The 26,932-nt window shown below is 41.3% G+C and overlaps 1 protein-coding gene across 1 annotated transcript in view; it reads right to left on the reverse strand.

Annotated features, from left to right (window-relative positions):
* The window catches only part of glra4a (glycine receptor, alpha 4a), a 31,796-nt gene extending 9,412 nt beyond the window's left edge, over window positions 1-22,384 (reverse strand). Inside the window, exons 1-12 of the mRNA XM_078261408.1 lie at window positions 22,086-22,384; window positions 21,453-21,574; window positions 21,185-21,397; window positions 20,937-21,071; window positions 20,642-20,770; window positions 10,667-10,724; window positions 10,295-10,425; window positions 8,320-8,387; window positions 6,585-6,808; window positions 5,171-5,253; window positions 1,734-1,871; window positions 1,172-1,386 (exon numbers count right to left, since the gene is read on the reverse strand). Coding sequence (XP_078117534.1) covers window positions 1,172-1,386; window positions 1,734-1,871; window positions 5,171-5,253; window positions 6,585-6,808; window positions 8,320-8,387; window positions 10,295-10,425; window positions 10,667-10,724; window positions 20,642-20,770; window positions 20,937-21,071; window positions 21,185-21,397; window positions 21,453-21,574; window positions 22,086-22,384 — 1,815 coding nt within the window. The remainder of the gene's footprint in view (window positions 1-1,171; window positions 1,387-1,733; window positions 1,872-5,170; window positions 5,254-6,584; window positions 6,809-8,319; window positions 8,388-10,294; window positions 10,426-10,666; window positions 10,725-20,641; window positions 20,771-20,936; window positions 21,072-21,184; window positions 21,398-21,452; window positions 21,575-22,085) is intronic.
* Window positions 22,385-26,932: the final 4,548 nt, after the last annotated feature.

Raw genomic sequence — 26,932 nt, forward strand, 5'->3', positions numbered from 1 at the left:
TAAGAGTTAACTGGTAATGTAGCACTAGGCTGAAGTGCTATTGCTATGGTTGCCAGCAATCTAATGTGCACTGATTTAGAACTTCGGTTAAACTGTTGGCCGGTCATCTATTGTAAAAGTATTCTAAAACAATTTTAGCCAACCAGAAAAAAGTTATTTACCGTCATGATTGTATACCTCTCACTCCCTGCTTCCTAACATTCTCCCTGGGGATCTGTGTGCCCTGCATGTCTTTCACATGCCAGTGTCCTCACCCCACCTGGCCCTTGTTTGTCTGCTCCCTCGTTAATCTCAAGTTTTGTCCTAAATCAGGAACTGCCTCATACAAAGTCAGCATTTCATGACTAAATATGCTGTAATAGGTCGTCCTTTTCCAAAGCTCCCTCCAAAAGCCTCTTTTATCCAACTTTAGAGGAGTGATTACTGTGGACTGCAAAAGGTATACCGGTGATGTCGACTGTCACACTTGTTTCATGGAGCTTTTGGTTTGGCCTTGTCAGCTTGTCAGGATATATCGGGTACAAAAGGTAATGTCATTTTTAAATCATGTATCACTTTTGGGGTAATATGTCAGAGCAAAATGTCAGAACAAGTTTCAAACTCAGGCCATAATGGGTTTATTGGATTTAGTCACTGACCTTTTTGTTGAGCTGATTATGTAATGCCTATTTCCTCTCACACATACTGCTTATTGGAGGAACAACTGCATATGATTACAATTATGTTTTCTGTGACCAATATTTCAATTTCTCTAGCAGAGAACGTTTATTTTCGTTGTGCTCCATTTCCAGAGTTTCAGAAATACAGTAAGCAAGACATATCTTAAATAGCCCAACATCAGGTTTAAAGGCATACTATGTCACTTTTCGCTCTTCAGTCCCCCTACAGGTTGTCTCATTGGAACTACAGCTTGCGCGGCTGTAGTTCCAATGAGACAACCTGTAGGGGGACTGAAGCGGGAAAAGTTAACATAGTATGCCTTTAAAACCACAACCCCACTAAATTGATGGGGAAAAAGCAGGGATGCAAAATGTTGTGGCCCTGATGGCAATTCATCCCCTGCATCTTTGACCTCTTGTTGATCAGTTTTCTCAATAAATACTCCCCCTGCAACAAAGAATCCACCTTCCACTATGTAGAAGCCCTCATACACCTTGGTCACTATACTCACCTTGGGCAGAGAGGCCCTTGAACCAGAGCTCTGCGTGGTCATCGTCAGTACAGTGGTGATGCCCAGACCCACTCTGGCTGGTGCAGCGTCCATGTTTATCCAGAAAGACACCCAGGAAAGGATGACTATGAGGAGGGAGGGGATGTACATCTGGATCAAGTAGTAGCCCATTTGACGTTCCAGGTGGAACTTCACTTCAATGCAGGTGAATTTACCTGCAGGCACATGACATAGTACATTCAACTGTCTGACAGCATAGTTTTTTTATTACACTGTTGGCATGGCAAAATAGAAGATGATAAAGATATTTGATAAAGATGTAGTAAAATTACATTTTGGTTGAGCTGTTCTTTTAATAATACAGGAAGTTATAGGTAAAATTCCAACAAGAAACAACAGTGTAGAGTGTTCAAGTTGTTGTAGTTGTTGAATCTCTTTAGCATATCTAACCCATTTTACATGCCTATGGAGAAGAAATAAGCTGCACATTCAATTACAATTTGGATTTTCAGCGTGGGGTCCCTGGTTTCTCGAAACACCATGTATGGAATTCATTATGTACCTGTGTTGTAATACTTAGTGCAGTAGCCCAAATCCTTCTCCTCTTTTAGCACAAACTGTGGGAGGGTGAGATCATCAGCCACCTGAACGGGGTTTTCAGACAGCCACTCAAAGATCAAGTCATTCATGGTGTAACCAACTGTGAAAAGAGAACAGAGAGCATAAAGAGAAGATATTTCAATAAGGGAAAAATTGTAAGAAATGTGTCATCGTTTTTGCTTTAGCTTAGATTATATTGAAAAGTCTAATGAATTCATTTTTTCATGCATCTTGCACATAATTGAAGACATTTTGTTATACCTTGGTAAGATTATGCGTCTCATTATTTTACCATGGCATACATTTTTTCAATTTTTTCATTTTTACATTTTTCAACTCTAACAGGGGGATTAGATGCTCTTTAGTCTTATTTATAATCTCTAATATACAATCTCTCATACATGTCAAATCTTTATAAACTGCTTAAAATGTTACTGCTCAGACTGTAATAACATGCTGGTGAGAATTGCTGTATAGTTCTAAATATTGCATATGATTGAGTGCACCACTGCAGTAGCTGTTAAATATTCTTATTCTTTCCTCTATTGCTGTGATTCTCATCCCCTTCTTCCTCCTCCATCTTAACCTAATTTCTTTCCTACACCACAACTCTAACTGAGATCTTGTTACCATAGTATTACACCTGCGCCTGAGGAACCTCCAAAATCTTGGCTAATAATGAGACCCAGAGAGAGAGGGAATGAAACTTGGAAGATTGTGGTAATATAACGTTGCTTTTGCCCATCTGTCCAGCTACCAGCTACCCTCTGCCATCATGTTTGTCACAGTAAAGGTCACCCACTACAGCTCCAGTCATGTTGCTGTGGTTGCTTAAAGGTTACAGAATAAAGGGGGGACATGAGGAGCATATCTGACAGTGGGAGATGCTGTATGTGCTGACATATACTGAGCTGATTAGAGTATGCAATAATGCAACATAATGGCATGGCATATACTTATTTATGCAAGTAAATACACAGTTTAGTAAATCACTGTGTAAGTCAAAAAAGATTTTGCATCCACACACGGTTGCTCTTTTTGAATGCAAAGCACTCCTTCTCACAGCTATCTGATAGTGAAGTATATTAAAAATGCATGCCACATGCAACATCGACGAAAAATGTCTTGCACATCTGAATAATACTGATCTTTAGGGCCCGAGTAACAAAGACATCAATTATTCAAGATGTTATCCTCTATCCTGCCCACACGCCTGGAAAACAACAACTAAAACACACTTATCTTGTTCATGAAGATAACTCACTGTCATTCACACATCCTGCTGTGATAAGCAAGGGGAATACAATCCAATGCCTTCCTAAGATAATTAAATGGTCTTTTCTTCCGCCAGCTACAGCTCAGAGGCGTTAAAACATAAGTGACAATGTTTAAGGTGCAATGAAAAATGTAATTTATGAGGCAGAATGTCTGAAATATCTCAGCATGGTAGACTAATGACTGTTAGTCACAAGCCGTCTTCTTTTTCATGTCAAAAAGCTAATGAAAGCCCCTATCTTAATGCAGCCATGGTTATGCTTTGGTCTTGCTTTTCACTCATGGTGTAAGTTACAAAGTGGATTTGAGGTCGATGGACCCAAATGGCTCAAGGCAAAGCAAAGTGGTATAAGCTGCACATATGGGACTTTGATGTGTCAGAATAAGGCAGAATCACATTGTTGGTTCTATTTATATATCTATTTAAGCCCGTGGCATGAAAGGCCAGAAAAGAATATTGGCCTTGGCTCTCTCAAACCCCAAAGATAACCTCCTTTTTTTCCCACCCGCCTCTCTATTGCTTCATGTTTCACAGCTCCAGTAGTGGCAGTAAAACCTATAATGTCCTCTTAACATCAAGCTCTAGCCAAGGTGATCACACCCTTGGGTGGTGTACTAGCACTTGTCAACACAAGGCCAAGTATCCTCACCTGTAATCACAAATGATTACGCTCCTGTAATGGCAGTATGATGTGATACAGTTACCCAAACGCATACACATACTGCTGCTTTAAGCGCAAATCTGTTTCTCTGATTCCTCTCCCTTACACTCCTAAACGGTCTTTATATTTTAGTTTTCATGCTGGCTCATGTATGTTCTGCGCTAAATATATTGGATTTTTTTTTTTTTGTCCCTGTGTTAATTTGTAGAAATAAATCATGCTGCCTCCTGTACAAAGAGGGAGTAACTAGGTCTATACAAACCAATACCTCTTTCACTTGTTAAATCAGATAAAGACGCAGGTAGAGATACCAGCATTCAGCTTGACTTATTCATTTGTGAGAGATGCTTCTGAAAAGATGCAGTGACTTGGTACAAGTGCTCCTTCGGTTTCCTTCCTTTTGCTACACTTAAATTCTTTTGTCCCTATGACAGGAAATTAGGTCATGTCTAGGGGGTGGGTCACATACTGTATAATAAAAGGGACACAAAATTAAAGTTTTATTATTTATATCCTTGAAATTGGTTTCATAAGGGCAGATGATATCTCTGCTAAAGGCAAGTATAGACTAAAAGGGGAGAATAGTATTCTTTTCTTACATTTTATCAATGTAATAACATTTTAAAAGGCTTCAACATTTCAACATACATTTCTTGAAAACTCCAGTTTAAATAAATGTACAGTAAATTTCTGTTACATGCAGTTTACAATAAAAATGGGGGCATATTTTTTTTAATTCTTAGTAATTTTCAAAACCATGAATCCTTGATGTCAGACAGTGGTAGATAAACGCAGGCTTCTCATTAAACGCCAGCAAGTGTTGATTTTGTCCAAACACAGTCAGTTGTACATAGCAGGTGTTAATTTTGTCCAAACAGTCAGTTGTAGATGGCTAACGTTTGCTTCGTAAATTGGTTGAAAACACTGTCTTTGGATGACTTAATGTTTACAGCTGACTCAAACTGACTTCAAAACTAGAACATTGTAAAGGTGTCTTAAATATTAAATGGGCTATGTTTCACTGTTAACGTTAAGAATAAAGTCTTTGACTGCGACAATTAGCCAATATGTTTCTAGCATCCGACTGGCTTCCACAGTGGGTAAATAATACAGAATGGATGTGCTTGTCGATTTAATGTAGTAAGAGCTACCATTTAGTAGGTAGGCTAGTAAGCTTGACATGCTAATCTTTGTGCCTTACATCAAAGCAGACAAACTGTGTTTAATCCATTCTCCGTATTATTGGTTTTGGGGAACATGAGACATAAGGAACCATTCTCCACATGGACACAGAATATAACCCTAATAATGAAACGCATGTAGAGTCACGAAAGTTCCTATTTCTTGGAATATAGCAAGATTAGGCACTTTACAAGCCAGGCAAAAGGTAGAAATCAGGAAAAAATGAGAAACAAAGAGGTAAGTGAGACAAGAGGAAGACGTAGAAAAGAAGAAGACTCACAGCTTTCAAGCTGCATTGTACAGGTCTGAATGTCCATTGGAAAATTCTTCAAGTCCATAGGGCAGGACAGGACAAGAGTCAGCCTGAGACAGAAAAACAGATTGGAAGAGAGAAGAGGAGCAATAGGGGATGTCAAAAGACACAAAAGGGCTCAAGGAAAACACACAAAATAGGTTAACAGATTACAAGAGTGTGACAGTGAAATAAATCATGCTTTGTTTTGCAAAGTATGAAACGGGAGTCAGGAGTAGCCTATGTGTGCAATTGAATAAAATTGGACAAATTAAAAAACAAAACAGTTTTTCCTTTTTAAAAAGAGTACATTGGAAAACGTATTGAGTTACTCTACCATTTGATTAGTCGTCGCACCACAATAATGGGAAAGTAATTGGTGTAAGCATCCCTACTTTTATTTGTTGTGGTGTTGATGCATTAAGCCTTCAAAAAATCCTCGAGAGAGAGAGTGAGAGAGCTACTTGAGAGTCTGGCTGGAGGAAAACTGTGTAATTACCTGCTGTAATGCATCGCCCAGAGGCGAGACAAGAGCCGCCAGCAGAAGACTATACACACAGGCACCCATTTTCTGCTGTTATGATGACACAATATATTTTTCACCAGCTGAAGAACAAACTACACATATCCAAGTGATTGATTCCTGACTTTGGATTAATTGTTGTATTTAGTGCACACAAAAGTGTTTGATCCATGTGCAAAGACTTGCTCAAGTAAATGTTTGCACATCTTTAGTGCACATGCTAGTTTGGTTAAACATCCAAGAAAAATCTGTTTAAAGTTGTAAAATTGGAACTCCTTTGACACGCAAGCAAGGACTTAAAATATGTTGTCTCCTCCTATGCTATAGTTTAAATAAGCCATTTGCAAATTACCCATCTGGTGTAGAGTGTTGTAACCAAACAGACTTTAAAGTAGCACATATTCCATTTGACGTTTCCGTGCATTTTGTCCACGCCTGCACCCACCACCAAAATAAATATTATGGTGACCTGCAGTGCGCCTATGTGGGCAGAGAACTCATGTTTGAGTGGGATTTGTTTGCAATCTTCCTGCTTAGACCAGACATGAGTTGCACTAGTTTTCCTAACTTTAAATGGCAGAAATGTTCCCAAATAGACCTCTTTAAAATCAAACAAACCACCTACAAATTTATGTATTAAAAAATTTATTTTATTAAAAAAGGCTGCTCATTTTCAAACGTAAATTTTAAAGAATTTTATATTAAAAAATAAACCAACTTATTTACCTGCAGCCTCTTAAAGTAAGACAACAACAATCATATTATAACGAAGCAGTTGAATGAAGCCTCATCTCGATTAGGATCTTCAACTGGCCACAACGGTACTCAACGGCTCCAATCAATAACTGGGAAAGGTTTGGGATTAATATCTGTAGTTACCTAATGCTGTATAGAACGCTGCCATCTTGGAAAATCCGTAGTAGCTTGTTATCAGTGGTGACCTCGTGGAAATTGGCTCCTTTCTCGTTTGCAAAGAATAAATCAGGTTTCCAGATAGAGTCCAACATGGATGGATCCAGATCAAGGGAGTCGTCTGGGTATTCGCTGTACGCCAAGCGAGGGTCGTTCCAATTTTGCCGTAGAAATACATTGAGCCTGTAGTCCTGTGGAAGAACTCAGGGTAGTTAATGGAAAATAAACCAGCAGTGAAGGTTGCAGTACAAATGGAAATCTTAGAAGTGGATCATTCTGCAGTAGTGATTTGAGAAGTTTCTGGAGTCCTTTCTAACTGATAATAAATTTAAGATGTTAAGCTGTTTTACTCTATAGAAGATGAAACCATGATAAAACTTTGAACTTTGAACTTTGAACAGTCTTGGATGGAATATAACTTTAAAGTCTTAAAGGAGAAATCCGGCGCAAAATGAACCTAGAGGTTAATAACACATGGGTACCGAGTCAACCGTTCTCTGGGATATGTTTTCATGCTAATCGAATGTGACCAGTTTTAGCGCAAACCACTAATTAGCTTATGACGCTAGTCGTCGGGGCACTTTGTTTCATATGCAATGATATAATCCACATGACAAAGAAATTGACCATTATGTAGGCTACATGTGTCCATTGTGCTTCAATTCCTTACTGACAAGGACATGACTTCACTCTGATGTGGGGTGTGCTGTTCACAATGGAGGATTTAAAACCGCTAAAATGTTGATTGTAAGTTAAAAAAAGGCAATTTAATGTGCTTTAAAAATGCTTCTGTAAATATAAGTACTACAGTATTTAACTTTTACAAATTAAATTATAATGACCAGTGCACGCACTTAATGTTATTACAGATGATCCATCATTTTAATGTAACCTTAGTGGTTCCAAATAATAAAGACATCACTCTTGTTGAAATGCCCCTGCCTCACAATATTCATCAGATTTTGCTAAAGTAACTGATTGAATACTGATTGTTCAATTGTTGCAGCCATGTGCTGCTGGTGAGCTGAGGGTTAGTAATGCGAACCATGCCAAGGACAAGTACTGAACATAATCACTCCTGCCTGCAGCCAGCATACATGAGTAATTCAATAGAATTCTAATTTGTGCAATTAATTCAAAATTCATCTTTGGGCATTGCATATTGTTCCTTTTTCTTGCTTGTTCACTTCATTTATCAGAATGAAAAGCATGCTTCACCAGCGAACACAATGATATCATTAGTGTTGTCGTTCTCTGGGCTGTTCTGACTGGAGGTCTGACCCTCTGGGCCCCCTTAGATACCTTTAAACAGTTCACTGCTGCATTGTGCTGACCCAGCAGCTATAACACCATAAATGCAGACTTGAGGACAGCCATTTCTCCCCGAACCCCTCGTCCTCTCTTCTATATCCCTTTTCATCCATTTTCTAAATTTTTCATTTTAATTGCAGAGTGGACAGTTCATTATCAGCATGTCAGTGACCCATTGGTCTCTGAAGGTTGCACTGTTAAGCTCCAGGAAACAGAAATGAGGGAACAGCTTCAGCACTGAGTGGATTAGTGTTTTAAGACTAGTACAACTAAACCAATACAAACCATAATCCATAATTATGTTTAGAAACAAATAAACTACAGTGAGATTTTAAATACTGTTTTTCAGAATACGCATATGTCTCTCGAACATATGTGTAGGTCTTCTTACCATTGTAGTTTCTGTGATGGACCCAAAGCTGTTGATGAAAATATTACAGGTGACATTCACAGCTGGGCCTGAGGAAAGAAAAAAAAACCAGACTGCATTTACACATCTTTCCCCTCAGATGGGATTAATGAGATAACACCAGATAAAACAAACTATTATATACTGTGGCTTTTTTCAAGATTCAAGGCAGTTTCTTCATTAAGTTTCATCCAATGAAAATGTTACAGCAACACAGTCATGCAAGCTCTAGTTCTGCTGTTGAAGAGCCTGCTCTTTAAAGACACTAGGAGAAAGTATTTTTCACAAGCCTTTCTTTAAGTGTAATTGGGTTAAAATAAATCAAATTTACTGAAACCAACCTCAAAACATGTTTTAAGAATAAATTCCGGAGATAACGTTGGGATTGTTAAAACCAAGAGCAAGGAAGGTCACAGAGATGCATCTGCCCGGTCTCCCCACATTTTGGTGTCTGAGAATATCGTCAGTGTCCAATCCTGACTTTTGCAATTACGTTTATATGTTACTACATTGCAACAGCAAATTAGTGAATTGCATTTTTATTAACCTAATGATGTATAGCGTCATAACTTATTTGCTAAATTTTCACTCACAACTTATTTAGTTTGTTTTTCCCCTACAATATCCGGGAATTAGCACTTGCTGCATGGCCTACTTATGACAAAAGATGTATGTACTTCTTAACAGTTAACTAAAACCATGATCTTTTCCTAACCTTAACCAAAGTGCTTCTGTTGCCTAAACAGAGATTTTCAAATTGTGAGGTGTGCATCCGGAGGGAGAGATGTGAGGCAAAGCTGCTGCGTGAGGTAAAAGGGACAAGGGCCAGTGTTCTACAAACAGGAAGTTAGTTTTTTTTTTTTTGTTTGGCTCATTTATTTGCCTGCTTATCAACACTGTCAGCATTTGGAGCATCAGCAGCTGTGACACACAGCTCATAGATGCAATGATGGTACTTTAAACCCCTTGGCGCCTGATTGCTTTGAATTTGCGTCAAAAAAATGTCTCCGTCTCTGAGTCATAACTCAGTCAAATCTAAACACAGATATGATACACATAATTATAGATTAATTACACTTCCGAGAATATCATTATCCATCACGCATAAACATCCATAAATCCACTTAGGAATTATAGAAAAGAGACGCTCCTCATAACTCTTGGTCATATTTTTAAAGTCCAGCTAAAATCCCATTAGTGTTTTTTTTTTTTTTTTTTTCAAGAATAATGTCACCTTTTTTAATTAACGTATTATTAACATGCTGTTTAATGTGCTGCAACTGAGCAGCTAATTAGTTTGCCTGCAAACTGACTTGGCAATGCAAAACTAGGGAGCGACATCATGAAACCAAAATATATAAAATAAAAAAGAATTCCCTTTTTTTGGTTTTTGAATTATTTTTTTTTCTCTAAGGAGAACACATGTCACTGCTGTAGTTGTCTCGATTATGTCTAAGGAGGGGGCCCACAGTGTCAAACTGTGAAAACCCCTGCCAAAGTTAACACACAAAGGACTCACTCCCTATGCGTGTGGTACAAAAATGTAGCACCTGTCCTAGAAAAAAAAACATTACCAGTAAACCTACTCCAGACGGCAATTATGTTTCCTTCAAAACATAATTGTGGAGACAGGGATGCAAGGTGCTTGTGTGGTATGGTAAAATAGTATGTCTCTTAATTAAGTCAACACCACACTATACCCACTATAATTATAATAAAACTAAACTACACCACTGTGTGTGAAACAAAACAACACGAACAACAAAACTGGACAAGCTGATGCAATATTTATACTGAGAAGCTAGAAATCTCTGTATCGGATCATAGTTTCGGGTTGGAATAGGATACAGCACATACACATGAGAATGGTCAGCTGTTTAGCTTTCACAGCACAGATCAACTGGTCTTTATTTTGTTTTATTTTCTTGAGGACTACTGTGATGGTCATATATAGTACCTTTGAAGTTGGGTCTGATGCGGGCATCATATCCTGATGTTTTCCCCATGAGCTTGTCCAGGAAGTCAGAGGGTGACAGCGCTGGTCCTGCCCTGCTGGGGGGCTTTATCTCCTCCTTACAGGAGCTCAGTCTGACATTACCCAGGGAGGGAGAAAACGGGGAATCAAATACAAAGAGAAAGAAAAGAGAAGATTTGAGAAACAGCAGAGGAGTGTGTGTGGTATGAGAGGTAGCAGGGTTAAAATAATAATAATGAAAATCCAACAGAATGAGAAGCCAACAGCTATCACCAAGTCAGTAATCAGCAAAAAAATACCCAGCAGTGGATGGGAAAATGAGTGTGAAAAATGACGATGAATGACTTGCCTCACCTGGCAACTAAAAGCATATCTATTTCACATGTCTGAGATTTATTGCAGTTGTTAGGCCCTAATTACAGAGAAGCAAAACAGAAACAGAGGTAAACTTGTCCCTCTCTTGTGCGTCCCACAGCTCGTGGCTTAGCAGGAGTAAGGCTTGACAGATTGATGGCTCAATTGTAATGCTATGAATGTCACAAAGGAAGGAGTTGGTACAAGCTCCAGTGAGGCTCAGGCAGCTACTGACAGGAATAACCAACAGACCAGAGTAAAAGTAAAGAGAGAAAGGGAGAAAATATTAAAGAGAGACAGAAGGAAGTGTATAAGGAAACAAGGAAAACGCTGTTTAAGGTTTGCAATGGATTTGATTTCTTACTAGCCCCTGCTGTAGCACAGCTGATTGCACCCCACGCTCTTAATGCATACTTGTTAACAGTTCACAATCTGTCATAATCTGAAACTCCGAAGTACAGATGGCTGGTTTAATCCCCTCCGAGGCACAGCTTTGTGATGCCCTGTGTTCTCATGAGTAGGTCTAGCTAGTCACTGATCACCCATCTTACGGCCTCTTAGCTGTATTTAGAGCAACATAAAAAGGTATCGCCAGGGGCTTTTGGATCAAGGAATTTGTAGAGGATATACGTCAAGAGTAAAGCTGAGTTAAGCAATCTTCCACTTTTAGTCGTGTAGGCAACAATTAGGAATTGTTTGGGAATGAAGCTATAGTGATGGATATCATTTTGACTACTTCCCTGTGTTGTAATTATGAAGCTATAGTTAAATATGGGGGATATTTGAGAATTACTCCACAGAATATTGAGCAACAATACGTTTAATGGAGTGGAGTTCCACAACTACACACATTATTTGTGTCTCCTTCAATTGCTATTAAGAAATTGTATTTATGTTTATTGCCCCCCAATTCCCTTTCAGAGACAAATGATTGTGACAATAAACGTTGTAGTTTTCGAGATACTGTATATTGATAGAAGAAGAATGGGCCTCTTAAACAACTGCATCTTATAGCAGAGATTTGTGAATGTATTTTGACACAGGCGGCCGATGACTGATGAGAGAATTCCATTATGTGACATTTCTGGTGTGAAAATCATAAAGGTGGTTCACTACAGTTACAGAACTCAGTTCCCTCAAAACCAAGACATAGCAAGTCTAGCCCATAAGACAAGGTTAACTTCTATACTGTTCATTCATGAGTCAGTACTTGAAGTCAAAACTATTAACTAACACATACACTTCCAACGCAATTTCCAGTGAAATGAAGCCTGGATCTGTATAGGTGTCTGTGAGTAATCTCTGCTTGTTGATGCTAATAAACAGTGATGAAACAAGAGATTCCTCAACAGCAAAACATCCTGTTATTTTTATGACGCCTCTTGATACTGGTCAAACACAATGGTCCGCACACAGTATGCATTTACAGTATATGATCAGATAAGGTCTTAACATGCATTATGGAACATTTACATTTAGGCTTTACTTTGTCACTGTTTGGTAACACTTTACAATAAGGTACACAAAAATGTAGTTACTGAGGAACCAATGAGGAATGTGAGTAACGACTGGTTAGTTACTGATTGACTGTGATTCAAGCACTAATGATTAGTTACTGGTAAACAGACTGGTAGCTACTGTTAAATGAATGAGTAGTGAATGGTTAGCTAATGATTAGTTACTGATTGACTGATTCAAGCACTAATGATTAGTTTCTGGTTTACAGACTGGTAGCTATTGTTAAATGAATGAGTAGTGAATGGTTAGCTAATGATTAACTACTGATTCATATAACAGTAGCCTACCATTCTGTTTACCAGTAACTAATCATTAGTGCTTGAATCAGTCAATCAGTAGATAATCATTAACTAACCATTCGTTACTCATTCATCTATCAGTAGCTACCAGTCTGTTTACCAGTAACTAATCATACGTGCTTGAATCACAGTCAATCAGTAACCTATCATTAACTAACCATTCATTCCTCATTCGTTCCTCAGTAACTACCTACATTTGTATGTACCTTATTGTAAAGTGTTACCCATTGTTTCTACAGTATGTCAGTTATTGGGTCTAATAGCAAGATTCTCTAAATCTGCAGCATTTCTTTTTTGTGGTTCTGGGTGGATTAATGATGAAAAGTTTTTATCTTTAAATTCTTTATTTAGGAGCACAAAGACAAGTTCTTCACATTCAGGAACAACTGTATTTAGTTATCTGCTACATGCATATCAAAGGTTTCTAAGTGTCAGAAATTCAACATTTCTTATTATATGAACATTTTGTTTAGATTTCTGCATAACGACTATTTTTCTTGCATAATGCTATTCAGAGTGTAATCCTAGTTTAAGTGAACTCTTTATGATGAGGTCTACAGCTGAACTTCTCACTCTGTGCGGTGGGAGGAGCTGTGGATTTCTGCTTTCCCTCAGGGCTTACATCACCTCTCGATCAGCCCTCAACTCAGCTTCAACTGTGGCTATCTTATATCATGGAAACAGAAACAGCCCAAGATTTTTATCTTTACATTTTTGACACGAACCCATCTGTTTTAAATTTGCATCGAGATGGATGAATCTTGACAGGTTTTGATGGCAGTGCAGCAGGTAAAAACAACAAAACTGGTTGCCCTCCAAAAAATGTCTTCATTGGTAAACAATATACTGTGCAGTATATCTTATGCAATTATTTTTGGACGTTAGGTCTTTTGAGGTTGATGTTCTGTACAACAGCCGATCTTAAAATTATATCTGCAGTTTTGAGTGACTATAAAACTACAAGTGTAACTGCAAGTGGCTCCTCAGAGCTCTCAAAGCTAAATTATGTGGTTCTTTGTCTGAGTGATTCAATTATTAAGATGCTCTTTGCTGACATTTAATGAGCCTGACCTTTTGCTTCCCTCTACCTCCCTTTCATTTGAGCATCCGTGCCAGACTGCTGTCTAGAATACGTAACAGCTCTTTCTTTCCTTCCACTATAGAGCCAGTTTTGGCAGACACTCTTGTTAGTAAGTGACTTTATTTGGCTCTGACAGCAAAGCTGAATCAACGCTAAAACACAGTTGTGTATAGACACTTAGAAGTAACAGAGGTGATTATACAAATGTAGAATTTAAACAGCTGCTCAGAAATGATTTAGTCTTTGGCATTTCAGTATGCCAGCCAGAACTGTACTTTTTATAATTTTTACACTGAGGAGAATCCTAAATAGACATTTAAAACATGGTTTTATTCTTCGCATCCTTTGCAAATATAGACATGCAAAGTAGCCACACAGACTTAAAAACTCAGTATTTCTGGATAGTCTGTGCTCACATAAACTCAAACTAGTGCAGTCTACAGCTAATGTATGACAGGCAAACACTGTTGTGACAAACCTGTCAAGGCTGTGCTGTCAGCAGATAAACCACGAGAAGCCACTACATGAGCAACTCATCTGTAAAATGACTGCATTTTATTACCGTTTCACCCCACCTGGCTTTAAGCAAAAAATTCAGTCAGCCATTAATTTTAATCAAAGCATGTGTACACATGACCAACAGCTCAGGAAAACAGCATCTAGTCATTTTCTAGAAACATGGATGCATGACCATGGTTGCCTTGCTTTCCAATTTTTCCTCACAGAAAAATGCTCCTTCAGCAACAGCCAGTTTTTGGTGGCAAACATTGTTTATATAATAGGTGTATATCCATAATGATCAGGTAAAGAGACCTAATCAGGGTGGGTCCAGACACACTATATACTGTATGTGTGCAACCTAACCCTATAGCGACGGACAAGAACAACATCAATTCTTCTCCGGCTCAGAACTACTTCCTGCATTGGCACTGAATGTTGGCAATGGATTTAAACCATGAAGTGTATGTATATTTGTCCAATATGGATATAATTCCTACAGATACTAGGCTTTTTGCAGCTTGTGGTTGACATGCATGTTGAGTTCCAGTTATGACGTAAAGTCGCAAAGTGGGTAGTCTGTCTCAACGGATGTACATTGCTGGGATGAAGCCTGTCATCCAGCGCTGGATGTCCCTCCCCTCTCACTATCTCCGCTATAGAAGCTTAGTGTTGCTCAGGACGGTTGTGATTGGTTTAAAAAAGAATACAGTACAAACAAACCAGAGCATTTTCCTGTATCCCAAAATAGACAGGTGGTATAGCCAGACCATACTCATCGCTGACACAGCGCTATGGATACAGGTAAATGGATCCTGTAAGCTAATTTTAGCAGCTCATCATTCAGAAGCCTCTATTAAGGTATGAAAAGTATGTTTGTACAAAGCCAAGGATTGAAAGGCAGCATAACTTATACCCATTTCCAGTGTAATACATCATTTAGTTAGAATTAATATATAACCATACACAGTAAAAGAAAAGAAGCTGGAGCTGTCATTCTGTATACAGTACATAAGGCTCAAATGTAAGTGGACATAAATGGACTGGGGAGAGAGGGGTGGGGATGGCTGAGGTCAGCAAGAGATCAACTTTTCTTTACATCTTACAAAATTCCCTACTTCCTCTTTTATTTCTTACAACATAAATCCTCGATGTATATAATACAAATATGGACTGACATAAATGCTTGCTAGTGCTATAATGCTTTTAGATATAAGTTAATTTATATAATTTAATTTAAATTAAATTAAATTTATATAAAACTGGTTGATTGGTTTTCACCTAAACAACAAGCATTTTTGTCTGTAAGTTATCATCTTATTCTGTTTAACCTCACTAAGACTCAAATTCAGAAGTAACCGAGGTAAAAATATCTCTAATTAGATGGGATGGGATTCTGCCCATGGAGTGCAAACATATTCTTGTAATTGCTTTTTTTTTTTTTATTAAGAAGCTGGTGATAAAAAAAGCACTTCATATCGCACTATGGCTGTTCACTGTTTTCCTACAAGGAAGCAAGGGGGGATATCAGGCCCATTAGACATCCATGCATGAACATACTAACTTCTTACTGCCATTAGCATAATGGGAAACAGAACAAAATTGCTCTTGCTGCTTGTTGAAACACATTGCTCTAATTTCCTACTTGTCCAATTGCCCTTGACATCCACTTGAGCTGTAGGTATTGCTCTCATAGAAGGGCTCTTACTTTGAGGTTGAATGCAGGGTTTTTGGACAATCAAAACAACTTTCTATCAGGCTTACCAAACCATACGTATTGACTTGTGACAGGCCTTTTTATTAAAGTACATTCAACCACAGCATGCTTCATGGTTTTTGTCATGACCTGTGCAGCCCATTGTCTTCACACTGCTGTATGTGATGGCTTATTGCTACTTCTGTCCTTTTGATCAATAGGATCATGGGGAATGAGATTTGGAGCACACTGCAATTTACCACCCTTACACATCTATCGTCAATGACATGACCACTGTCACTCCTTCACAGTGACACCTCTAGGTATGGAAACATTGATAGGGCTGTCTACAGTAGAAACCTTCTCACTGAGCCTGGCTAACATCAACGAGTAAACCACATCTGGATGTCCAGTGAAAAGAGGAGAAATGGATCACAACTTAAGAATTTGTGAGGATAGAAAACATACTTAGACAACCCATAGGGGCCAAAATGGATGCAGTCAGAATGTAAAACTCCATGACAATACATAATGACGCACTTCAATACACTTTCTGTATGTCAACAATAAGTCAGAGTTTAGTAGGACCGACGTGATGTGCAGAATAAGCCTCCAGTACAGAGGTCTCCTTTGCAAGGCAGATTACTCTAAATTGTTCCACGGTTTTATGATGTCATGGGAGAAGCCTACAGGGCATATAGGCATATTCAATGTAAAGTAGATAAAATATGAGCTGAATGGATTTGAAATTACTCCTGAATTTTTCAGACCATCTGTAGAGCAATATCTGTCATTATGCAGTAGCAAAAGACTTAATATGCTGATTACACATAATTATATACTTTGGCTTCTTTTTAAAGTAAAAAAAAAAAAAAAAACACCTCAGTATATGTGTGTATCAAAGAGTCAAAGGGCTAAACAGCTGGAAGTACAGAAGAACAAAGATAGTTGGCTGATTAAGCAAACTTTAAATAATGGCAGAGGATGCATTCCCATTAGATATGGCAGTGTTTACTGGGCTTGCTTTCAATAGCATCCGTATCTTTGAACTATTTCTGTTATCCTCTGTTATCTTTGATCTTTTGTTTTTGTAGTAAAACATAACTAGTTCAGCCATGAGCCAATGCTAATGGTAGAATTTACTTCTTGTCAAGGTATATTTAGCTGTCTTAATGCAAACCCCAGGGTTTAATAATATAGAATAATCCATGCTAGCGCAGAGTAAATCGCAACTCTGCGCCGTTGCTCATGCATTCTAATTGTAATGCAATCTTTAATCTTGTGGGAGTGAAACTTGACATCTCTGGGACGACAAACAGCTGTGCTCATTGTTACAGCCTAGTGAAACAGAATCACTTGTCTTACTACTTCACTGTGTAAAACAATGAAGGAAAAAATGATCATCATGGTCAACCACTTCCCAATTCTCTGATTATAACTTTTACAAGCCACCAAGATTTGAATAAGAAAAAACGATTTCTTTGGCAATCTCTGTGATAAACCTGAGGAACTGACCTTTCCCCTTAAGGGAGATGAATCTAGCACAGAGCATCCTCAGACCTACCCATCTTCCAGATGTCTTTCTAAACCTCTCTGTATTCAGGCCACCTTTTCCACGTTAAAGATCTGATATCAGCACGGATTGCCTCCTGTCAGTCTCTGTGAAACAGAGCGAGCAGGATTTCTGATAGAGAGAAGGGAGTATACTGACTGCAAAAGATTGCTTTGATGTGTTTGCTTAGGGGCTTTAGATGGTCTGTGGCATTATCCTCATACAGTACTCCTCACCACATAAGCTTTAGGTTTGTTTTGTCATGTTGCTGGCCACTGTAAAGTGCTACAATAGTTGTCCATTTTGTTCTTTTGGATAAAACAAAATAGATTCTAGACTCATGCAAATGGAACCAAGCCTATACTGTATACTGTGTATATACGTATATCTTCTTTTCATCTGTACCTCCAACACTTCTTGTGCTTTCTTGAAGCTATCATAGCTGATGCAAGCCAATTTATGCTTCCGTTATGGACCTTGCTGAAAGCTGAACTGCTGTGATCACATGCAAGGGTATAAACACCATGATCAAAGCAGGATATTGTCTCTAATCTTCTCCATGTACTGCAGTCAAGGTAATGAAATGCAGCGATTAGAGAAGTAAAATTGGATTTTTAGATGCAACCAAACTGGGAATGGAATTGCGTGCGCGTGTGTGTGTGTGTGTGTGTGTGTGTGCGTGTGTGTGTGCGTGTGAGTGTGTGTGTGTGTGTGTGTGTGTGTGTGTGTGAAAGAGGGTTTCATCAGCTGTGTGTCTCCACATGTTGGGGCTCTGCATGCCACAGCCCGCCCATCCTTCTTCAGTTTTAAAGGCCAGTGGGAAATCTCTCCAGCTGGATTCTAGTAGTAGTCAACAGTCTGTGTACAGTGAACATGTAATTAGAAGCCATAGACTGCATGACTGTGATGATTAATGTCTTCCATTTGCTAAATGCACTTATATGGATAGAGATGTTGACTCCCATCAGTCGCAGTATAAATCACATCCTCTGATAGCATATGTTTGTTTTTCTGTTACCCGCAGGTCATTTCCAACTGCGATAATCGTTTTCTCCTATTAGCCATTTACTAACTGCTTTGAGCAATTTATGCAATTGTGTTTTCCCTTCTATATATGGTATTAGCCCTTGGTTAGTCTTCCACAGTTCTGACTTTCCTCTGGCTACTCCCTTATAGTTATAAAATTGTTTCTGCTTATGTAGGAAATAGGGTTTGGTAGCTTTCTCATTTTGCCCCAGGGACCATGGCACCATAGCACTTACTGCATTAAAAGAGAGGCATGAGAAAGCCAATGGCCAGCGGGTGAGTCAGTGTGCGCTTGACCCCAGTTATGGTTCATCTGTGCCTTAAACCAAAAAATAGAAGCTACTGGGGTTTTGCTGTCAATCTGTATAGAGAAGTGATGTTTCAGCCCACGAGAGGTAAAGCAGATTGTCATACATAAAATGGTTCCCACAAAAACACACAATACACACACACACACACACACACACACACACACACACACACACACACACACACACACACACACAGACAGCCAATGCACTCTACATGACCCATTTTTTGGACATGACAGTGAGGACGAAGGAAGTTGTAGGCATAGCCGCTGGCCTGTTTAGCTTGATCAAGCTGCTGGCTGGAACCAACAGCGTCATGACAAAGCCACCATGGAGCTGGGTCTACCAGGGATTTTCTGAATCATACCCACAAGGGAGGCAGCCTAGAAATGCTTTGTGAAATGCTAGTTTCTCATTTCACTCATGCTGCTAAGGTAGAATTTCACTATGTCTAAAGGTAGAAGTTGTTTTTTACCCTTTGATAAGAATAGACTATACATTTTGGGTTTTGTGTAATTATACTGGCACATTTTTAACCATAAATTATGTAAGGATGAACTGTATTGTGACAGTTTTGGAGGCAAATGCCAGGTTAGCCAGATTACCTATGTAAAGACCACTTTATCTGTATTCAAGATAATTACTATAAAGGTAGTCCACCTTAAATTAGTGAGCCTGTGCCGAAGTTTGCTAACTTCAGGGCTAACCCCCTTTATTTAATCAGGTGGCAAGCAAGCCAGGGAACTTGGCTTAGGTCTTGAGGAGTTGTAAAATGTATTCACTGACAAATAGCTTAAACTGTACACACTGCACTGCTACGGTCACGGCTAATAATTTATTTTATTATGCACACAACCTACACACTAATGCACATTTAAAGATTCATGTACACATTGACAAATCTGAGAACACATTTACAGATTAGTGTTTATATTCACAAATCTTGGTACAAATCTGGATACATCTTTGCAGATTCCTGTACATTTAAAAAAATATAAGTACACATTCAGAGATTCTTGTACACAAATCTGCCGTACATACGGATTGAGATACAGTATCACCTCTCTCCACACACATTTGCAATCAATATTGCAACAATACCCCCACACGCCATTGTATAAGAGCAAAGTAAATCCTTCCAGGTTTTACTGGGGATTGGAATAGTTTTTTGTTGGTGTAATATGCCATAACCTGCAGACATATGTGACAAAGATTAAAAACGTATCTAAAATGTTTCATTACTAGGGGAATTAATGACAACAGCATAACCCGGTGTCATTAACAGAGTGCTTGACACATTTATCGAGCGTACCACCCATTTATTGAAAAGCAAACATCTCTCATCCCAAGAGAACCACAGGATTTGACACACTATTTCAGGAAACAATGTGGGCGTCTTGTGGGGACATACAGAAAGATGGAGAAAGTCTCACTGGTCAAGCACCAAAGTGAGAGAAATAATACATTCAGGACTCACACTGTTGAACATGATGAAAAGATGTCTCCAGTCCTGTTACGGATGGTTAGGAAGCTTTGAGTGTGTAGCCTGAGATAACCATGCACACAGTATGGCCATGCATGCGTAATAGTGTGTGCATCACCATCTACAAAAATACAATAAAATCACGTCTTTTGAACATCAACGCGTTGTCAACGCCACCGGCGACACAAGGTCCACAAGCAGAATGAGACTAATTCATCTTCCTATTTCCACTGAACAAGGTTTAATGAATCAAAACATTATTTTGATGAGAAAAACCCTGTCATCATCATGAGTAGGCCTACTGATCGTGAGGCCCATGTCATGTGGATTGTGAAAATGTTTTATGGTGACAAAAATTAACATCACAATTAATAGCTGCAAAAAACCCTGCATTCCTCCAAGCCACTCAAGTGCAGGAGGATGGAGACAGCAGCAAAACCAAACCTGACAGCGGATCATCCACCGTCAAGTGCGGATAAAACTGCGTGAGTCATGGGGTACTCAGACGCACCGTGCAGATAGAAATGGATGAACGGGCACGGGGACGCCCACGAGGCCGCTGCACAAACGTCGGCCACCGTCACGCCGCTGAGGGGGCCACGGACGATGGTAGCGCTCTCGCGGAGTGGGCCCGAATGTTCTGAGGGGGAGGGGGTTCCATTCCGTCCGTGCTACAGGCGTGGGTGATAGCTTCACACAGTCAACGAGACAGACGCTGCTCCGAAAGAGTTGCACCTTGTGTGCGTTCTCTGTAGTTAACGAACAGCTGCTGTGTTTGTCTGATATCTGTCGTGCATAAAACGTACTGGAATAACGTGCGCACCGGGCAGGTCGGTGAGACGCCTCCTCCGTGTCGTTTTTATGAGGCGGAGGGAAAACTCCCTCGCCCTTTCGGTGTGATGATGGATTTGGCTGTAAAAGTGGCCGCGCTCCTGTCCCCTCTAATGGAGAGGAGAGTGCATAAATCACACACCCTCTTAGCCGACGTCAATGCGAAGGAGGAGCGCTGTTTTTAGTGACAGCATCCTGAGAGGGGCTTGTGCCAGAGACAAACCTCTCTCTCCGTAGCCCTCGTGGCAGGATGAAATGGCCGCTACGTAGGCTTTAACCATAGACGGAGCCAAATCGTTATCCAGCAATGTTTGGAGGTAGTTAACACTAGGGGCAGAGGACACTATGTGGGCTCTGCACCCTTCTCCGTGCACCAGCGCTGGAAAGCAGACCAACGCCCTGCGTAACACACCGTAGTAGAGGGGGCTCTTGCGCCCTGAATAGTGTGCACCATAGCAGGGGGTAAGCCTAGTCTCTGCAAGTGTTCCCACTCAGTTGTGACAGAGCATCCTCGCGCCACGGTAGTTGCCAGGGGACTCTAGCAGCTGAACCAGAGTTGGAAACCAGGATGCGCTCGTGCGCTCCGGTGCCGCTAGAATGACAGATTCTCCTCCTGGATGTGTTCCAGGAGGCGAGGGATCAGAGGGACCGGGGGGAAAGCGTATAGGAGGGTTCTGGGCCAGGGTTGGTGGATTGTCCCGTGTGCTCGAGGAAAAACTACAGTGCGCACTGTGTGTTCTCTCGTGAGGCGAACAGATCCACCTCCGCTTTCCCGAACCTGCTCCACAGCTTCTGAACAATAGTGGGATCATTGTGAGAGGGCCCTCCCCTCGACATTAGGTCTGCCGCCCGGTTCAAATAACCCCGGGGATGTAAACCACTTTGAGGGACAACAGATGACTGTGGGCCCACAGCAGGGGGCTCCTGGTTATCTCCAATAGCCGGTTTATGAACGCTGCTGCTGTAATGTTAACTGTTAATGTGACTGTCCGCACGACGACATGTCTCCCTGCTACCACTGGGGTGAAGTGTTTCAATACCTTCAGCACATGGACAGTTCCAGGCAGTTTATGTGGGGGAAAGGGGGAGGTGGCCATTCTCCTCCCACCACCTGTGACTCTCACATTCCTCCCCAGCCGGTAAGGAACGCGTCCGTGTACACTGTCACGTATGACGTCTCTTTGCCCAGGGGAACCCCGGTTGACAGGGTCCGGGGGTTTCCCCAATATGCCAGGTCTGACTGAAGACAAGGCGGGATGGTCTGCATCCACCACTTGTGGCGTTTAGGGTGGAGGTGCTGAGAATGGAACCTCCTCTGGATTTTCGTCAGGTGGAGGAGACCCAGGGGGACTACCACGTGACTCGCAGACATCATGCCCAGAAGACACATCACAGACAGCGCTGACACTGTCGCATGAGGCATGATACGTGACAACAGAGAGCTTAGTGCGTCCAGCCTTGGCGCTGACAGTTTAGCTCTCATAGTGGTTGTCTGTAAGGGGACCAGCAAGCTCTTTTTGCCAGTTTATGGCAAACTCAGTGTCTGTAGGTGCTGCCCAAACTCCATCCATTGTGTGGTGCGCAGCTCTTTCCTGGGAAGGAGCCATAATGAATAAATCGTCCAAATAAAAAGGGGCTTTGATCCCATTTCTCTGTAACGGCTGTAACGCCATCTCCATGTTATGGTTTTGGTGTTTTGTCTTGTCTTATTGTAGTCTGTTTTCTTGTCATTTTTGTAGCCTGGTTTTCTGTCATGTCTTGTTTCCTTCTGTTGTGTGATTATTGGTCCTGTTTTATGTTCTGTTTCCTGTTTTATTTTGATAGTCTGTTCTCTGTCTTGTCTTGTTTTACTCCCTGTGTTTTCCCGCTCTTGTGATTGGCAAGCTTTCCCACACTGCGCCCCGCTCTGAGCGCGCACATCCATGTGTTGTCTGTTGCCATAGCAACAAAGAGTGCGCCGCTATGCTATGTATTCAGAGAACGCATGGCGGGGCAGTCATCGAGTCAGAGCTCTCCCCATCCCGCCAGACGGCCGGGGGAGGAGTGACTGTGTAGCACGCACATACTGAGTGGGCGCTCGCTCCCGTTGTTTACACAGTGTGGGAGTGACCGGGCTCCGCCTACGGCACTACATGTGTGCAAGGCGTCAGAGCCGTTATCTGAACTCGAGATAGCATTATAGCTTTCATCACGCCTGTAAGAGCAGGGGGAAAGCTGGTGAGTTGAGGCGTATAGCCGTGTGTTGATTGCTGCCATAGCAACAGAGAGCGATGAGCCTTCCCGCGCTAGAGCGTGACCACGAGAGTGGCACGCACACGCCTTTATGTCGGCTGTTACACAGCAGTGAGTATTGCGCCCCCCCCCGCTATGAAAAGGCGGTAGTTCGATTCTCACAAGACGTTCTCTCAACACTCTCACCATACCGAGTAATCAGCTGGGAGGTGGAGAAACTGAGTAGGCTATACACATACACTCTGAGTGGGTGTGTGTAAGCATAACAATTCTGACACGGTGTGGCTGGCTCCAACCGCATACTGCATGTGACGTGGCGGCAAGCCTGTCTCACAGACTGTCCCGTCTGCGTTTGTGTGAGGCGATTCTCACGAGCACAAGGCAGACTGACTGAGAGGGAAAAACCTGCTTTAAGGGAACTGTGTGCCCCTTAAAAAATGGCGTTATGTTTCCAACTCCAGCTGGAGTGAGACACGCGTTCCCGGTGCCCCATCACCGCCACTGCCGCCGCCGTTAGCGGAACGGCGACGTGGGTGCTGCCCACCGAGCCTCATGACAGCACCGCCGTAGGTGGAGCTGGAGCCGGGGCTTGGAGAGGCGCAGACCACCGTCTCCTTGAGCCGACACCTCGGTGCCGCCGTTGTGGCCGAAGCGCCACTCTCTAGGAGGTGTGTTTCCCCTCCACAACCTACAGCCCGTGGCTGCCCCAGACTCAGCGGGGAACAGCCAAGCTTAGCGGCCACCTAGGCGGTACACTGGTATGCGTGGTCAGTGAGCGAGCATGGACCTGGTTTCGGGGAGACGGCGGTGTGGGCTTCCGTCGGCCGAAAAAGGGGGCTGTTGGAAGCGGGATGGAGGCCAGGCTCTGCCGCCGTGACGGGGCCGCCATCCATTTCCCTGGTTTGGGGAGTGCTACTCGGCATTTGCACAGGTCAAGAACAAGAACCTAGCGGTGGACAAGGAACCCGCCCGCTGCGGAGGAGAGAAAGAGGAGAAAGCCGCCGGTGTGGTGCTCCTCTCCTGGGACGGAGACAGTTGCTGTAACGGGACTCGTAATTATCCGCCGTTACGAGCTTCAGTCCTCCCAAAGGGAGGAGGGAGAGCCAGCGAGGGAACCGTCTTCGGGGGATCGAGTCAGCGGACTCGTGCCAGCCAAAGGGGTCCCTTTCCCGGCCGTCTGGGTGCCACAGCAGGCGGTAACCTTACCTTACTCGACTGTCCGCTCAGCTGCCATTGTCTGCTGCTTCAGTTCCTATGGCGGTAAGCGACCGCAGAACTGCCGGTGGCCGGCGGGGTGCCAGCGGGCCGGTGGCAGGATGTAGCCGGTTGGTGGTCGGTACACGGCGGACACCACTGTTCTTCGAAGTCTTCAAAACTGCTTGTCGCTAAAGAAAAAAATGGGAGCAGATCTCTGGTTGCGCCACTGTAATATACACTGTAACATACAGTATCTGCGGACGTAAGAGAGGCCCGTGTGGGGCACAGGGCGCGAAAGAAAATCTTCACGACTGCGCATGCGCGAAGGGATAAACCCAATAGCGATAGCTCTTAGAGGGCGAAGCCTATACGAAATACAACTATCTATACTCTAAAATCGACACATGAACTCTATATAACACCATCATTCATTATCAATTACTTATACAAGTCTTTACTATTACTCCCTATAAATATGCGATCAAATATATAATAAGTATTACTATTAAACTGTTAATTAATAAAACGATTGTTAATATGATGATTATCAGCCTGGCCCCACTAACATTATTTCAACAACTTACATGAATCTGTCCGTTCAGGGGAAGACAAATGCCTGGCAGGCCATTGATTGAATAAAAAAAGGGGGATGAGTTAATTAAAGGCTCAGGATAGGATCTCATTGATTCAGATAAATATGGCTCAGACTACTTTCAGAGTCTCAAACATTTTATGCAAAACATAGGTTTAGTATCCCATTTCCATCCACTTAATTAAAAGAGGTGCAAAACAAGGGGTGTATGCCTTTGCCCCAGACATTTGCTCGTGTTGAACCATTCATAACTATAAAAAATACTAAATAACATACACACTTAAGCATATCAGCAGAAACTCAAAATCTTTTTTTACAATGACATTATATTGCTTGTCTCAAATAACCCACTGTAAATGACTACACTCACTAGGTTTACTATATTGGTTTAACATTTCAAATGAGATGCATATTGAATGGTCTTTCTCCAAAATGAGGCTTACTTATCTCTTTATCAGTTCTAGGAATCAACAAAGACAGTGATTTATTTCTGCTTCAATGGCAGATGATGAAATAATAAGCCTCGGAGGAGATACAATGTCAATTCTTTTACACCTTATTCTACAGCAATGCAATTGGTTGTAAACTGCAGACAGCAATTATTATGAGAAAACATCCTTGGTAGAGTCCTAGTCAAAGCTGCATTTTTTTCTAAATCATTCTCTCTATGAAGCTGTGCACCAATGGAACCTGAAATTTGCAACAACCTTTAAAGCTTAAACTGTTGGTTCGGCTACGGTCCAGCTTTTTTATTTTCACTTGAGCACACTATATCATTAATATAGCACGTCACTTGTCAAGGACAGTCATCTCACTAATATGGGGAGAAAAGTCTGCCAGTGATCCAGAGGTCAGAGCACAAGGGATTTGTTGAAGTACACAGTGATCTGTGGTGTTTTACCCTTGAAGCAGCTTTGCACTGTGTATAAAAGACACCTGCAGCCCACTTATGGCTATCAGCCCACTTATATCACAAAGTGTCAGATAATGGACACCTACCTATGTCACCTATGTCCAACCATCAATACAGAGCTATTTTTATGAAAACCGACTATTTGAGACCCTATTGGATCTCTTGCTGTTACAGTGCAGAGAGCTACTGTAAATGTCAATAAGGTAAACTTTCAAAGGCATACCTACTCTGCCTCATACACAAAGCAAACCATGGACATCAATGCAAATTTATTCTTTACTGACGGCAAAATTGTGATTGGGCATGTAATTTGGTTCTTCCTGTAGTGTTTGAGAGTTGTGTGCCCTAACATCAGAAACTATTTAATTCAGTGAATTACACAGGCTCCTGCATTGTGTACCAACATGGACCACTCTCATTTCATGCTCCTGGAGAGGAGAGACCCCCTTACTGCCATTGTGTTATTTTACGAACACAGCTGTAATCCCCCTCAACGACCCTTTTGATGTCCTTTACCGCCCGACAAATTCTGCTTCACTGGTCATGTGTGACCTTGGCTGGAGTAAAATGGAGGAAGAGGGACGATTTTATTTGTTTTGGCTTTTATTGTCACCACAGCCCAGCCTGTTTCCTTATATGAGTGACCTGGGTGTTACTATGTGCCATCTCTAAGAGGATCACAGTGTGTACAGTACATGAGCCACACAGGCTTTTTTAATCAGTGAGATGTTACTTTACATAGGAATGCTCTTCAGTGACTATAGTAAGTACACCATTGCAAATAATGTTAATAGTACGAACAGTTAGTACGAAGTCTTTTTAATTCCAACTTTTCTGTGATATCTTGTTATCCCCCCCAATTCCCTTTGTAAAGCTGGGCTGCTAGCACATGTAGAACTTTTAAGAACTGCTGGTACAATAAAAACTCACATTTATTATGTGCACAACATGCACTATATGGATTGAAAGATTAGACTCTTGTGTTTTAGGTAAGTTGTGGTTATTTAAAAAAAAAACTGATCTACTGTAAAATAATG

Source organism: Sander vitreus, chromosome 10 (assembly GCF_031162955.1).
Source record: "Sander vitreus isolate 19-12246 chromosome 10, sanVit1, whole genome shotgun sequence".
Lineage (NCBI taxonomy): Eukaryota > Metazoa > Chordata > Actinopteri > Perciformes > Percidae > Sander > Sander vitreus.